The 15,253-nt window shown below is 37.8% G+C and overlaps 1 protein-coding gene and 1 non-coding gene across 4 annotated transcripts; both read left to right on the forward strand.

The window, feature by feature from the left end:
- The first annotated feature begins 951 nt into the window (after window positions 1-951).
- LOC103938476 (transcription initiation factor TFIID subunit 2) lies at window positions 952-13,236 on the forward strand. 3 transcript variants are annotated; one of them, XM_009348477.3, is made up of 25 exons: window positions 952-1,163; window positions 1,409-1,751; window positions 2,406-2,551; window positions 2,642-2,708; window positions 4,394-4,593; window positions 4,695-4,848; window positions 5,541-5,625; window positions 5,750-5,841; window positions 6,117-6,248; window positions 6,350-6,403; window positions 7,100-7,168; window positions 7,278-7,375; window positions 7,476-7,823; window positions 7,919-8,006; window positions 8,116-8,241; window positions 8,326-8,382; window positions 9,148-9,227; window positions 9,322-9,364; window positions 9,807-9,893; window positions 10,340-10,429; window positions 10,739-10,797; window positions 10,884-10,974; window positions 11,067-11,232; window positions 11,326-11,509; window positions 11,667-13,236. In XM_009348477.3, exons 1-25 carry the CDS (start codon window positions 1,048-1,050, stop codon window positions 13,018-13,020), a joined length of 4,329 nt encoding a protein of 1,442 aa, XP_009346752.2. In that variant the 5' UTR covers window positions 952-1,047; the 3' UTR covers window positions 13,021-13,236. The 3 variants fall into 3 exon arrangements, with proteins under 3 accessions (XP_009346752.2, XP_009346760.2, XP_048445045.1); XM_009348485.3 differs by having other exon boundaries at window positions 6,123-6,248; XM_048589088.1 differs by lacking the exon at window positions 10,884-10,974 and having other exon boundaries at window positions 11,030-11,232.
- TRNAF-GAA lies at window positions 3,063-3,134 on the forward strand. Its single transcript has one exon. It is a non-coding gene; the product is annotated as a tRNA-Phe (tRNA).
- Window positions 13,237-15,253: the final 2,017 nt, after the last annotated feature.

Consider the following 15,253-nt stretch of genomic DNA (forward strand, 5'->3'; position numbering starts at 1 on the left):
CCACATCCACGCCACGAATTTTGTTTATTTACTTTGTAAATTCTGTATTAACTATTAAGAGAATCGATTTGAAACATCTTTCCACGTTGATTGTAGTAAAATGTTTGTTTTGTTGGCCAATAAATTATATTCTTTTTTACAATATGTATGTTGTATTGCGTTAGCATGAACTCTTATGTATTTATCAATGAAATTTTATTTAGATTTATGATTTTTCAGCGTCAAAATAAGATTTCATCAAAATCTACTACTTGTTGGGCGATGCCTTCTTTTAATGAGCACCCTACCTTTGGATTATGAACTTTACCAGCCTCTTACACGACCAAAATCTTGTTAGATTTAGAAGAAAGATTTCAAAGTAATTCAAGTCGTAAGTGGTAAGTTAAGCATATAAGATGAAATACATGGGGCATTTCATAATTTCCAAACTTTGTAGGCCTCCATTACAAATTTGACTTTCTTGCGATTGTTGATGTGACGCAATGCATTTTGTTAAAAGTAAAATTAATAAAAATTGTTCAAAAATTCGAGTTTTAACGAAAAAGATAAAATAAAAGAAAAATAAATGCATCAGGATTAATTTTTTAATATAAAAATATAGTTTTCATTAAGGTAAATAATAGTAAGAGTTTTTCATTATAAATAATACCATGATTAATTTTTTAATATAAAAAAATAATTTTTCATTAAAATAAACAGTAACAAGAATTTTTCTCGTAGCTTCCTTTGTTTTGTTAAGGAAGGAAGGGGGATCAAAAACAAAAAAATAGGTTTGTCGCCCCCAAGGGTCCCACACATACAATCTGCACCGCACTTTGATTTCAGCAAAGATCTTTTATCAGCCGTTAGATCAGCATCATCAACAAGTGTACGGTCAAGCGAGAATCATAACGCAGTTGTCGTCCTCCTTAGCCAGAGGGAAGCCCGTGAGTGCGTCTATAAAATAAAACCCTCATTTTATTTTTTCTGGGATAAAAAGATAGACAGCTACTGAGCTTGTTCGATCCTTCTCTCTCTAGCTTTCTCTCTCTGGGATTCCGTACATCCATGGCGAAGCCCCGAAAGCCCAAGAACGAAGACGCCAAGCCTGAAAACTCCGGGCCCGTCGTCCGTCACCAGAAGCTCTGCCTCTCCATCGACGTCGATAAGCGTCGCATTTATGGGTTCGTCTCTGTCCTGCATTAACACACACAAAAGGAAGAATACACTGTTGCATGTTCACTGATTTCGTGGCGAATCTCTATGGGTTTTGGGAAAATTCGAATTGGGTTTTGAGATTCGGGGAAATTGTGAATTGGGTTTTGTTTTTGGTAAAAATTGGATCGTAGATAAGCAGCTTTGGGAGCCATGATTCTGCATGGTTAGTGTTTATGTTGCTTGATTTTGTTTAATTTTGATGGGATTGTAGGTACACTGAGTTGAAGATTGTGGTCCCAGAAATTGGGATTGTAGGGTTACACGCAGAGAATTTGGGGATTGAGAGTGTTTCAGTCGACGGTGAGCAGACCGAGTTCGAATACTACCCGCAGAGTAATCATAAGGATGCGGAGAGCGAGAGGAGATGGAGCTGGGTGACATCGCCGAGCTCTGCTGCCGATGCGGCAGGGTCAACATATATATCGGCTCTTGAGAGAGAGCTGGTCCCGAATTTACTGATCAATTGCTGTAAGGCTTTCAAGGCCGGAAGCGAACCGCAGGAGCAACTGCTTGGGGATAATGAAGTGCAGCAGTCTTCTGGAGAAGCCAAGCAGGTTATGGTTTATTTTTGGAGTTGTGGTTTTGTGAGTTGAAATTTTGTGTTGGGTTTTCGAACACCAGGATTGATCAATGTAAATTTCTAGGATGGCATTAATTTTCGCGTTTTGTATCAAATTTAGCTGGTAGGGCATGCGCATATGGAATTACACGTTTTAAGTATTTATACGTATACATATTGACTGAAAAAGAAGAAAAAGAATTACTTGCGTATGGTTCAAATTTTTGTTGCCCTGCGCTTGTCTAGAACTTTGGTGGTGGGTTTTTAGAGTTCAGGTTGATAAATGTAAAGGGTTATAAAATAGCATTACATTTCGTGTTTTGTATCGAAATTTAGCTGCCAGGGTCATTATGTATGCCCATATCGGCTTACACATTTAAGCATTTATACTTGTACATATTGACTAAAAAAGAAGTAAAAAGAATTACTTGTGTATGTTTCAGATTTTTGTTTCCCTGCGCCTATCTAGAATTTTTATGGCATGTGTTCATAGCTTAATAGAAGATGAATGTTGATTTTATGCCAGAAGTTATTAGGAAATGATCAGTATCAGAACTGATCATTTTGTGGAGGGCTCAATTGGCATAATGTGTTGTGACTGCGTTTCTCTTGTCTATGGCTTCTCATGTTGTTTGGTGTTGGTGTGCAGAATGTGAGGTTGGTTCGTGTTGATTATTGGGTAGAAAAAGCAGAGACAGGAGTTTATTTTCATGATGCCATTCTACATACTGATAACCAGATACGGCGTGCACGGTGCTGGTTCCCTTGTATAGATGACAATTCACAAAGTTGCTGGTACTAATTGTCTAACTGTGCTTTTCTTTTGGTAGTTTTGCATATTATTGATAACACTCGGCATATTCATAATGACTATTACATGTTCAGCTATGATCTGGAGTTCACTGTTGCACAAAATCTTGTGGCTGTTAGCACCGGAAACTTACTATACCAGGTGAGATCAATGATAGAACACGTCTATTGATGTTTAAGTGCCAACATATTGTGTATTTTTCATGACAGAAGTGCACATGCCTGTGATGAGTCCATTAACCAGTGTAAAATGTAATTGTGCAACTTATAGCAGAATAAAATCTGAAATTAATAGGCATATTCTGTGGTTTTTATTCCGTAAAACAGTAGTTAGCAAACAATAGAAAAATATTGTTTGATGTAAATACTTCTCTTAGAAAAGTAAGGAAATTTGTCACAAAAAGAAATAGTTTTTCAGTAAGTTTTTATCACTTTGTATGATTAATGCCTTGCCATGATATAAACCGGGGTTCGATTCCGGGTTGGTGCACTATTTGCGGGGATAGCTCAGTTGGGAGAGCGTCAGACTGAAGATCTGAGGTCGCGTGTTCGATCCACGCTCACCGCTGGCATCTACTGGATCGACGCTCTGTTGAGTGGACCTTTAACTTGGGTGATGGGACAATCTCTATTGTTAAGGGCAATATACAGCATAAAAGTCAAGCTTTCAAGTGGAGACAAAAAAAAAGTACATTTAATTACTTATTGTGGAAGTAATTTCTTTAATTCTGTAAATCCCCATTTATATGCAACCATGCAACTGGCCAGGTTTCTAGGCTGATGAAGTCCAAGTATGCTAGAGACACCAATAGTAATTTGTTGAAAGCCAATAAGGTGTGTGTACATCCTGGATACCTGAAACTACGCTTCCCTTGGGAAAAAAAGGCATTACATAGGCGATTGAATCTGTTTTCTGTTCCTTCACCTCAACAATCTTGCTAGTTTTCTTATCTAGTCAGCATTTAAAATATTTGTAGAACCGTTACAGTTGTTATTACATGGTCATAGGTACCTTTCTAATGACTTGACAAATTGTAAACCAATATGTAGTTTTTGTCTCTTCGCCAGCATTCATCTTATTATGCATATAATAGAATGACAATTAGCTAATGGAAGTCATTTAACCAAGAAAAAAAAATAAACTAGTGGAGGTGTCACCATGCTTCTGTATTGAGACAGAATTTTGCCAATTTTAAGTTCAATATTCACAAAATCCTTCTTTTTGGGGTGGGGGGGTTGTGTCTATGAGACAATCATATTCCACCTGTTTACTAGTATCGTCTGTACACGACAATGTTCTTTTCTTCTTATGCCGGCATGTGACGTGGATCTTTATAGAGAGCTAGCCCTTAGTCTATTGAAGACCAGTTGCCATGTGCATCCTCATGCACGGGCCTAGATATTGAGACGAAATTCAATTTCTGCAGCCTTGTTGAATGCCTGTAGAAGTTTATTTTCGTATTACCATTTGACTTAAGTTTCCAATTTCAGAATCAAGGTTTTCTATGTATATATGGTGGAATAGAACTATTGTTATGGAGCCAAGCGTTGTGGCATCATCTTGAGTATCTATAGACAGTAGTAGTGTGAGATAAAGTCATAATCGAGATATGGCCTGCAGCAATTGTAAATGTAATTGGATAATCATATCTAGGATATTCCTTCAAAGTTTGTCACTTAAGTTGTTGTTGCCATCTATATGTGCAAATAACTCACTAACATTCTACATGAGGGCATTTGGCCAGTCATTGTTCACATCTAGTATAATTGTATCATACTGTGTTTTCCGTGTTGATGTTGCAACTATGCATAACGACTTCATTGCAGGTTTTGAGCAAGGATGATCCTCCTCGCAAAACATATGTTTATAGATTAGATGTTCCAGTTAGCGCTCGGTGGATATCTTTGGTGGTTGCGCCTTTTGAAATCCTTCCCGATCAGCAGTTTGGTCTAATATCTCACATGTGCTTGCCCATTAATCTGTCGAAGCTTCGGAATACTGTAGAGTTTTTCCATAGTGCATTTAGGTTTGTCTTCTAGTCATATGTCCTTGTTTGGTTTCGTAATGTGTGTCGTTCATGTTTTACATCATACATCATTTTCTTACCATTATGTTTTAACTCTGCAGCTGTTATAAGGATTACCTTGCGATAGAATTTCCTTTTGGGTCATACAAGCAAGTTTTTATTGAGCCCGAGATGGCAGTATCATCATTAAGTTCGGGGGCATCCATGAGCGTTTTTAGTTCTCAAGTTTTATTTGATGAAAAGATCATTGATCAGGTTTGGTTATTCCACATATTTTCTATGAGTCACATTCATATGATGATTTTATTTCACATTTATGAAAGTTAAGCAAGATCTGCATGTAGGTGTAAAATCCATTGTGGAGGTTTGATAAATGTAGTAGGCAGTGAATAAACAACATAAAGCTAGCTTAAGCAAGGTGTATTAACGATTTAATACTTAAATAGAAACCTGAAAAATGGAAAGTTTTGCTGTTTACCACTACGGTCAGATACCCTGACCACTGCATATTTAAAATCTTATCTTTGTGGTTGGCCCAGGTGGTGAGAGAGGATGGGGTAATGGATTAGGATTATGATAGTTCCAGGGTTCGATTTCAATGTAACCCAAAAAATAAAGCCGTCTCACATTCAATAATTAGTTTTTTTATTGGCGGTATAGCATATTAATGATTTTAATTCATAAGCTTCTTCATCGTAGTTTTGACATGAAAACAAATTTGAGCATTTATTTTGTGTTTGCCACTAATTGAAAAAAGCTAGTCCTCTTGAGGACTTCATTTGTCCTCTATTATGCTTCTAGAGTAATTGTAATATTCATGATATAATGAACACGCATTTTCCATTTCAGTTTTGGCATGAGCTGCAAACTAGTGCATGTCTTGTACATTTCTCTTTTTCATCTCATGTTTTCTATTAAGCTGATGTGTGTATAACTTTTCACAACAGACCATTGACACAAGGATTAAACTTGCGTTTGCTCTTGCAAGACAATGGTTTGGTGTCTATATCACTCCCGAGGCACCTAATGATGGTAAGCTAGTAGAGTGTTATGGTTTGTACTACTATTTGGTATTTAGATCATTGGTACCGAATTGTTTTGATAAGTTTTGAGAAATTCCATTGGCTCTAATATGGTTGCTTACTCATATTGTCAGAGTGGCTGCTGGACGGTCTTGCTGGGTTTTTGACAGATTTTTTTATCAAAAAACATTTGGGAAATAATGAAGCCCGCTACCGGAGATACAAGGTGAATTTAATAGATGAAGTCATGATTGATGTAGGGAAGTTGATACCTTAGCCGATTATTGCAACCCTTGTCCTTTTGGCTTGTATCGAGTTTTTCATTTTTCAATGATTTCTGGTCTCCCAAGAAGTATCTGTCCTATTTCATATTAATCTTTCACTCCCCTACTTCTGGTTTGTTCTGTCTTGGTCTTTCCTTGGACAAAAGAAAGTAAAGCTACATGAGTTACAGTTTCTTCTTTCTAAAATTCATGTTGACATATTTTTCTCTTTATGGAGTTGCAGGCAAATTGTGCTGTTTGCAAAGCAGATGATAGTGGCGCAACCGCTTTAAGTTCTGCTGCTTCTTGTAAGGATTTGTATGGAACTCAATGCATTGGAATATACAGCAAAATTAGGTCATGGAAATCTGTGAGTAATGTTGAAATTGTTTGTTCATTACCATGGAGTATCAGTATGTTCATTTTTTTTTTCTCCATCTTCACCTATTGACTGCATGAACATCTTAAAAGGTGGCAATCCTTCAAATGCTGGAAAAGCAGATGGGACCAGAGTCTTTTCGTAAAGTAAGTATTCTAGGAACTCACTGGTTTCTTCTGTTTCACCATGCTTTCACTCACCCTGTACATTGAACCTAACATTGCCAAGTATTATCAATTAGAGGCTAGTCACGGCCTTTATCATTTGGGCTGCAAGCATTTGTGCTTTTTGGATATTACATTATATGGGTCTGTTTAGGAACCCGATTTGTTGCCATTTCGTTTTTACTTATCACTTTTTGTGCTTGAGAAATAGGGAAAGTATATGGGGGAAAGGAGGGATGAAAAAGTGTTGTGGGAGGGTGGGGATGAAACAAAGAATGAATGAATGAAAATTAAAAATTAACAACCAAAATGGTTATCAAACAGGCCCTTGAGATCTTCTATGGGGATATTGAAGTTTTTTTTACTACTTTGGTCAAGGCATGACCACATAACCATGCCCTTTTTGGTTTCTTCCTGTAATCCCAAAACATGAATATAGTGTGAGGTATCAAACATGTATGCATATGAGTATAACTGGCCTACATGCCTGATTCCAAGTAATTTCTGTTTAGGAAATATGAAAAAAAAAAAAAAAAAATCTCAATGAGCCTTGTACATGATGTGATTTGAAGGAATGATGGGAACTGGAGGAAGGGAATTGCTTTGATAGAATTTTGAGTATGTGAATTATAGATCGTAGTTATTTCTTGCCAGCTGATACGATATGTTTTATTACAGATTTTGCAGGCAATAGTTATTAGGGCTCCAGATAAGATCCGTTCTTTAAGATCCCTTAGTACGAAGGAGGTATGAACATCTTTTGACATATTGCTGGATAAGAAGTATAGACTGCTGTAATTTCAGTTTATTATTCATTAATTTTTCTCTAGTAGTTATACCATAAATTGTGGTGCAGTTTAGGCATTTTGCTAATAAGGTTGGCAATCTTGAGCGTCCATTTCTTAAAGAATTTTTTCCTCGCTGGGTGGAATTGTGTGGTTGTCCACTGCTGAGGTATGCATGAGCTGCACACTACTCTTCTTGTTTCATGCTGGATCTTTTTAACGGTTCAGTAACTAATATGCTCTTCATTTATTGACACTTAAATTGAAAGGATGGGCTTCTCCTATAACAAGAGGAAGAATATGGTTGAATTGGCAGTGTTACGTGGATGCACAGGCGGATCAGATTCAATTGCTTCAGCAGTTAATGCGAATCCAGAGCCTGAAAAGCGAGACATTGACAATGGATGGCCTGGAATGATGAGCATCAGGGCTCACGAACTTGATGGTACGTTTGATCATCCAGTTCTGCCAATGGCTGGAGAAACATGGCAGCTGCTGGAAATACAATGCCATTCAAAGCTTGCTGCTAGACGCTTTCAGAAGCCTAAAAAGAGTTCAAAACTAGATGGGGCTGATGATAATGGGGATGCTACACCAGCTCTAGACATGCGTTCTAGGTATAATATTATTAGATGAATATTTATTTTGTGTTTTCTTATTGTATGAATATTTATTTTGTATTTTCAGCTTGTTGAAATTCTTATTTTGGCAGTATGGAGTCGCCATTGTTGTGGATGAGGGCAGACCCGGAAATTGAATATCTTGCTGAAATTCATTTCAATCAACCTGTACAGATGTGGGTAAGAATGGGATTATGGTTATTCTATATGCTTTCTTGGAGTTTTTAATATGTGGGTTAGATAAGTCTATTGGTCCTTGACTATTTTTAGTATTGGTGTGCCATATCAGATTAATCAGTTGGAGAAGGACAAAGATGTCGTTGCACAGGCACAAGCAATTGCAACACTGGAGTCTCTACCACAGCTTTCCTTTTCTGTTGTTAACGCTCTGAATAATTTCCTCATTGACTCCAAGGTTTTAGCCACTTTCAGTGTTATATTGTGTGGAATTATGTATCTCAAGGAGTAAGTTTCTGAAGTATTTTTCTATGATTTCAAGGCCTTCTGGAGAGTTCGAATTGAGGCCGCGTTTGCTTTGGCTAATACAGCATCTGAGGTAAATTATTGTTATTTGCCTTGGAATCCATTGTTCACTTGAGTTGTGTTTTTCATCGTTAAAAGATTGAAATTGGTTCATGCAAATTATCTAATTCTTAACCTTTGGATATTTGTATCTGGTGTTCTAAACATATTTACAAATATTTATGATTGATTTGAGTTACTTTATTGGGTGGTGCTATCCACGCACCCATTTTTACCTTCCACACCTCTCTCAATTTCCAACCGTCGGATCGAATGAATTGAAGAGGATCAAAGGACAGAAATTAACAGTGTCTGAAAGGTAAAAAGGGCTATGTGGATAGCACCGCCCACTTTATTTTATTTTAGTTCCTAACAGAACATTATCTGATTCTTTTTAGTGATGTGATATAACAATTTCAGATCTTAGTAATCTAGAATAGTTTTAATGTTTTTTGTATTAGCCATTGCTTCTACTTGAACTTCTAGTTTATTGCAAATTTGGTTATAATAATCAGCTTCCCTTAACAATTTAACCGTATGCAAGGGCATTAGCTCATAAAAAAAAAAATATGTATATATAACATATGTAAGGGTATTGGGGTGGTTCTTTAGTATCTTACCCAACTGAAGTGACAATTTCTACTATTGAAATTGATTCATTGAATTGGTCGTTTTGTTAGTCTTAGCTCCAACAGTAGCTTTTACATTTGCATTGCAATTCTTATTTAGTGTATATATCTGTGCCTTGAGACTTCAACTTTTACATTGGCATGTTCAGAATGATGTGATTGTCTTGCAGGATACTGATTGGGCTGGTCTACTCCATTTAGTGAAATTTTATAAAAGCCGAAGGTTTGATGCAAACATCGGACTCCCCAAGTACGTTCTGTACATGTGTGTTTGAACTCCAAGTGGTTGAGAGCTTACTTTAACGATACCAGTTAACAAAGATTTTTCTTGTTAATATTGCCAGGCCAAATGACTTCCATGACATTTCTGAGTACTTTGTTCTTGAGGTAATGAAATGAGGTAGGATAAGTAATAAGTTGTTTGTCATGCGTAATTCACACTTACGTATCAACAGTTTCAAAGAAGTTACAATAAAATGCTTCTGTTGGTAGCTTTCCTTTACTTAACACAAACCTGTGGAGCAATTTCATTTTATGTGCCTTTATGATGCATAACTTCGACCTTTACTCCCACCTGTAGACGGTACGGTCTTGTTTTGGTGTTTTGGATCTCAGTCTCCTGACATTGGCATAGTGATAACATATGCATCTGAGTTCTGGATTAGCTATCATGAACACATTCGACTAGTGTCTTTTATGTGTTTCGTAGTTAAATCTATGATTGTATCATGCTATTTATATCATTATCATCATCATCTTTATTGATGGTAATGTATTTCATTGGTCACGGACCATCTGTATATTATATTGTTGTTTCTATAACTTACAGGCCATTCCTCATGCTATTGCTATGGTCAGAGCTGCTGACAAGAAAAGTCCAAGAGAGGCTGTAGAGTTTGTTTTACAACTTTTGAAGGTAGTATTGTCGTGGACATTTCTCATAAAGCATCAATTGAAAAAATTAAGGAAAACTAACGAAAAGTCCAAAAAAACTCTAGTTTTAATGAAAAAGGACAAATAAAGGTGTAGTGAATAGTACCAGAAAAAGGTAAAAATGTGGTTTTTCGTTAAAAGTGAACAGTACTGAGAGTGTTTCGTTAAAACTCCCAAAAAATTAAGGTGACAATGTTACAATAAGAACAATATTTTTCAGTTGGCCTTGATTAGACGTTCTAAACTTGAGAACACGAGAAATAATTCAGCAATACTATTATGTCTTGCTATGTATGGCCGTTGTCTTACGGTAAAATACAGTAAACAATCTGGATTTTGTATATTAGTATTATTTGAATTTTGAACTTCCCCCCAAGTGCCTTACTCTGAAAATCAGTTCTTAATGTTTTGTCTTTAATTGTCTGACAGTACAATGACAACAATGGGAACCCTTACTCTGATGTCTTCTGGCTTGCTGCATTAATCGAGTCTGTTGGAGAACTTGAATTTGGGCAACAGGTTTGTCTTACATGATAATGCTCAGCGGTTCTGTTGAGGCTTACATGTCTGTCTTTGGCTATGATGAACACTCTGTTGGTTTACTTTAGAAGTACATAGGATTAGATAATGTAATGTGCACTTCTGTCTTAGGTGTAGTCCATTTTGGAATTGCTTTTACATGATACTGTTGTTACCCCGGACTCTTAAGGGCCTAACCTCTGAAAAAATACATGTCATCCAATGATTCACGTGGGTTATCACATTGGATAATCCCAAAATTGACAAATATGAAGTTTATAATCATGTGTTCCCTTTACTCCGTTTCAGAGTATTCTCCTTTTATCGTCTCTTCTGAAGCGCATTGATCGCCTCTTGCAATTTGACAGGTGTGTTAACTCATATCATACTGAATTCAATGGTTTATATCCAGTAATACATATAATTGATTGTGTCTGGAACTGGCATGTTCCAGGTTGATGCCTAGCTACAATGGTATCTTGTCGGTCAGTTGTATTAGGGCCTTGACACAGATTGCCCTAAAACTGTTGGGATTTGTTCCTATGGTGAGTAATTTCTCACCTATGCTTTTCTTTTTAAACATATTGTATTTTCATGTAGTGTTGGCAACTTTATCCAGCTCTTTGACTTGCTACAGGATCGCGTGTTTGAACTTGTGAAACCTTTTCGGGATATCAAGGCAGTATGGCAAGTTCGGGTTGAAGCAAGCAGAGCACTGCTTGATCTTGAATTCCATTGTAAAGGCATTGATGCAGCTTTGCAACTGTTTATCAAATATTTAGATGAAGAGACGTCCTTCCGAGGTTCTTGTCACTACTTTCCTCGTGAATGTTGGAAATCTCATTGTTTCATTAAAAGTGTGCATTTTTGTTATTGTATATATTCCTTGATTGCAGGGCAGGTGAAGCTGGCCGTGCATGCTATGAGGTTATGCCAGATTAGAGGTGGATCTGATCTTACTGACAACATCAGGAGCGAAACTCTTGTGGCTTTGCTTCGTCTACTTGAAGGCCAGATGGCTTTTAATAATATCTTTCTTCGTCATCACTTATTCTGCATCCTTCAAATCCTTGCTGGAAGGTATTTATTTTCACTTGATTATGATTCCTTTTCAAGATGAAAAACATTACCTGGGTTTTTCTCTTTTGCTAAGTATGGAGTTCATTTGTTCTTCGTTAAAGCTTGACGTTTTTCAATATTTTCTATTAATTGTAACTGAACCGAGACTCATTTTCAGGCCGCCAACACTATATGGAGTGCCAAGAGATCATAAACCATTTCATTTAGGTGATGCGGAAAGCTTCCAAGAGCAGAAAAACATCTTTGCTGCTTTCATTCCAGAAAGTAAATATGTGGAACCACCTTCCGAAGCTCCAAACCATTCACATGATGATTTAACTGCTCCTGAAACTTCCAGAGATGTTTTCGCTGCTCCAGAAATTTTTACAGATGCGTTTTCTATTCCAGATCCAGAAACTTCCAGGGACGGGTTTGTCCTTCCAGCTGCTTCCAAGGATGATTTGGGTGCTCTAGAACCTACAACTGATGGTTTTGGTGCTCCAGAACCTCCTGGTGGTGGTTTGGGTGATCCAGAACCTTCTGGTGGCAGTTTGGTCGCTAAAGAACCTTCCATTGGTGGTGTTGGTGCTCCAGAACCTCCGATTGGTAGTTTTGATGGCTTAACGGTTTCAGAACCTATCAAGGATAGCTTGGCTGTTCTGGAACCTTTCAAGGACGCAGATACCGTTTCTAACAGCCATAGACGGAAGCTGACGGTTAAGATCAGGGTCAAAAGTTCTGCTACTACTAGTAGAGCAGAAGGTGATAATCAAACTGTTGAGAGGTCGCAAGGTGGGCATCTTGAAACTGATCGTGGCGCCAGCAGTTCAGTATCTGTGGATGCTCCGCACAAAAACTTTGCAGAGGTGAGCCTTAGCAATCAAAATCTTGAGGAAGTTAACTCTTGGCATGATCTTGGATCCCGGATGACTGCCAGCATTGGTAGCGCAAAACTTGCTAGCGATGTCGATGATATAGGAAAGGAATTGCAGTGCACTGCCGACTCTAGCAAAGTTTCTGCACTGCCTCAGCCCGAAGATCCATCACCTAGCTTTATCCAAGATAACCGAGATGCAGAAGTACAGAAGTATGCAAGTCTCCAAGAACTTTCGGTTCCTAGGAACGATATTAATGGTGGTTCATCTGGAATGGCGGATTCTCTTCCTCGCGGGAAAGAAAAGGAGAAAAAGAAAGACAAGGAAAAGAAACGAAAGCGGGATGGCCATAAGGGCCACCGAGATAATCCCGAGTATTTGGAGCGGAAGCGCCTAAAGAAGGAGAAAAAGCAGAAGGAGAAAGAAATAGCGAAGTTGTTGAACGAGAGCGCCAAAGTACCATCCACGGAGCTACCAAGTAAGACAGAGGTGCTTGGAGTGAAGTCGGCAACTGTGCAACTCAAGCCGGTCGAGCCTAGCGGTTCCAACAAATTGGCAATCACAGGGGTTGAAACCGCCAGGCCTGCACCATCCGAAGGTGCTACTTCCGCTACTCCTTCCGGTACAACTTCCGCTACTACCGAAGTTTCGTATTAAGACAAAGATCCGAACACTGAACAATCCATGATGAAAGTAGTTTTCCCTTGTAACGAGCTATGGTGGCTGGTTTAAATTTTTGTATTGGTAATCTGTGTTGTATCCGGCAGGCAGTGATTTAGGTGTGCATAGTGGGAAATGGGAGAGACTCTAGCTCACTGTAGAATTACTTATAAATGCCCTTCTGCTTATATTCTTTACAATTTTGTTTTATTTTTTACTGCCTTTAATTTATTTTTGTGAAGTTATTTATTTTTTATTTTTTTGTAATAATGTGATTGTAACTATTTATTTTCTATCTTAGTTTCCAATCTGCATTCCCCCCAAATCAGTTTGCTCGGGTTTCTTTTGTTTGAAAAACGGGGCTAAAAGCAAAAGTCTAAATAAATCTACTCGATAATTAATCTAAACTAGGACATTTTTAATCGATCTTTGTGAATAAAACTGGCTGAACAAGAAGTATAAAAAAAAAATTACCTAAATCTAAATCATGACTATAGGTTGCTAAATTGTTCGTCCTGAAAGAAATTCTCGACAAGCCAAAATAAAGGGACCTAAAGGATGATTATTGCTAGTACCTTGCAACACCAACTGAACTGTGACTGTTGAGTAAGTTATCAAATCCATACTCTCCATGTCAATTGTAAGTTTAAGTAAAGACCCCAGCTTAGCAGTGAAAATCTCACCTATGCCCAAATAATTGCTCGGGTTTTGAATGGAAACAATAGTGTACAATTAATATTTTAATTTTTTTAGTCAAGAACTTAAAAGAATTAAATTCCTGATTGAATAACACCACAATGTCAATTGGGGAAGACAATCAAAATGGTTTTCTTTCTTTTCAGTTATTTTGTTTTAATTTTTCGAAGGCATGGAATTGGCTTACGAAGTTCGAACCATTGAACGTAATGGCCTGGTGGGAAATGTGCTCGTTCACCTCGCTTTAATGCCTGGGCTCAATAGCCCTGGACGTTTGGTTTAAAAAATTCAAAAACCAAGCATCTAGATTAAAATACTACCTGTACAACAACGCTTTGGGGAAGGCTTATTGGGCTCATGGAATATGCTCTTTCAGTGTGTACAACAACGCTTTTTTGTGGGGTGTGGGGAAGTTATTTGCTTTAAGAGCTTGTTTGAGATTATTTTTCTAGAAACTGCTTTTACAACTCAAAAATGTTTATTATGTTTTCTCATCAAAGGTAGTCATAAACGTTGTAAGATTGTTATAGAGCATTTTTAGTCATCATAGAACCAATCGCAAAGATGTTGTGACTCATAAGTACGAGGATAATGCTCTCGCACCTCGCATGGTTACCCTAGTTTTCAATTTCGGAGGCATTCTTTTTGTTTTTCCCTTGGAGGTGGGGTTGGAGAAATTCTAGTGTAGGGAAACCGGATCACCAGTTTCCTACGCGACACATTCATAGAAACACCTATGGTCCACCACTCCTGATTTGAAGCTCACCACTACCCCATGTTTTGTTCCCACCCCCTTCTCATACCATTTTCCATTCCATACGTGCGCCCAAGACTCTCTCGTGGGGGGGGGGGGGGGGGGGGTTACTATTGCCTAGGGTTAGGAGGACGAAGGGTTTAGTTTTGGAGGCAGTTTGGGTTCTCTTCTCATCCCCTTCTATTTGTGCGGTCACAGTTAAGCTACGTCAACATTTTATATTCCTATTGTTTTTTATCTTATAATCTCTATAAAAAAAATTAATATAAAATATTAACGTGGTATAACCATAACTGCATAAAATAAAAAAAGATAAAAAGAGTATCCAAAGAGGAGGGCAGACAATCTACCTCCATTTAGCGGGGAAGTAGGGGTGTGCAACTAATTATATGAATGGCACAACTCGGTGAAAGCTATATTTATTATTTGGTGTTGGTGGATCTCTCGCAGATCTATTAGGGAGGCAGAAGGGCAGAAAGAAATGAAGAGCTAAAGCTACTGAGACTCTCCCGGTCCCTCACACCCATAGGCCACAGCCACGAGGGGTCCCACATGCCAGGCGAAAACCGTGGCATTGCCTTGGCCTCGCAGAATGGCTATGGCCATGCTTGGTGGCTCCTCGAAGTTTCCTAACCGTCGGAAACAAGAGATTCTCGTGTTCGGATATCTGTAATATATGTGGAGAGAGACTTTTAAAAATACTACTATCTCATATTAATGATACAATATCAAACGGGAAATGAAACAATAGAATAAGTAATAAATTAGATAACTCAGCCA

The sequence above is a fragment of a genome, unplaced genomic scaffold (genome assembly GCF_019419815.1).
Source record: "Pyrus x bretschneideri cultivar Hongxiangsu unplaced genomic scaffold, Pyrus_bretschneideri_v1 Contig3, whole genome shotgun sequence".
Classification (NCBI taxonomy): domain Eukaryota; kingdom Viridiplantae; phylum Streptophyta; class Magnoliopsida; order Rosales; family Rosaceae; genus Pyrus; species Pyrus x bretschneideri.

Bases quoted from the DNA above. Each gene is read 5' to 3' on its own strand.
- LOC103938476 (XM_009348477.3), top strand. From the start codon at position 1,048: ATGGCGAAGCCCCGAAAGCCCAAGAACGAAGACGCCAAGCCTGAAAAC. The intron at 1,752-2,405 runs GTTATGGTTTAT...GTTGGTGTGCAG, and splicing joins CTTCTGGAGAAGCCAAGCAG to AATGTGAGGTTGGTTCGTGT. The intron at 7,376-7,475 runs GTATGCATGAGC...TTAAATTGAAAG, and splicing joins TGTGGTTGTCCACTGCTGAG to GATGGGCTTCTCCTATAACA.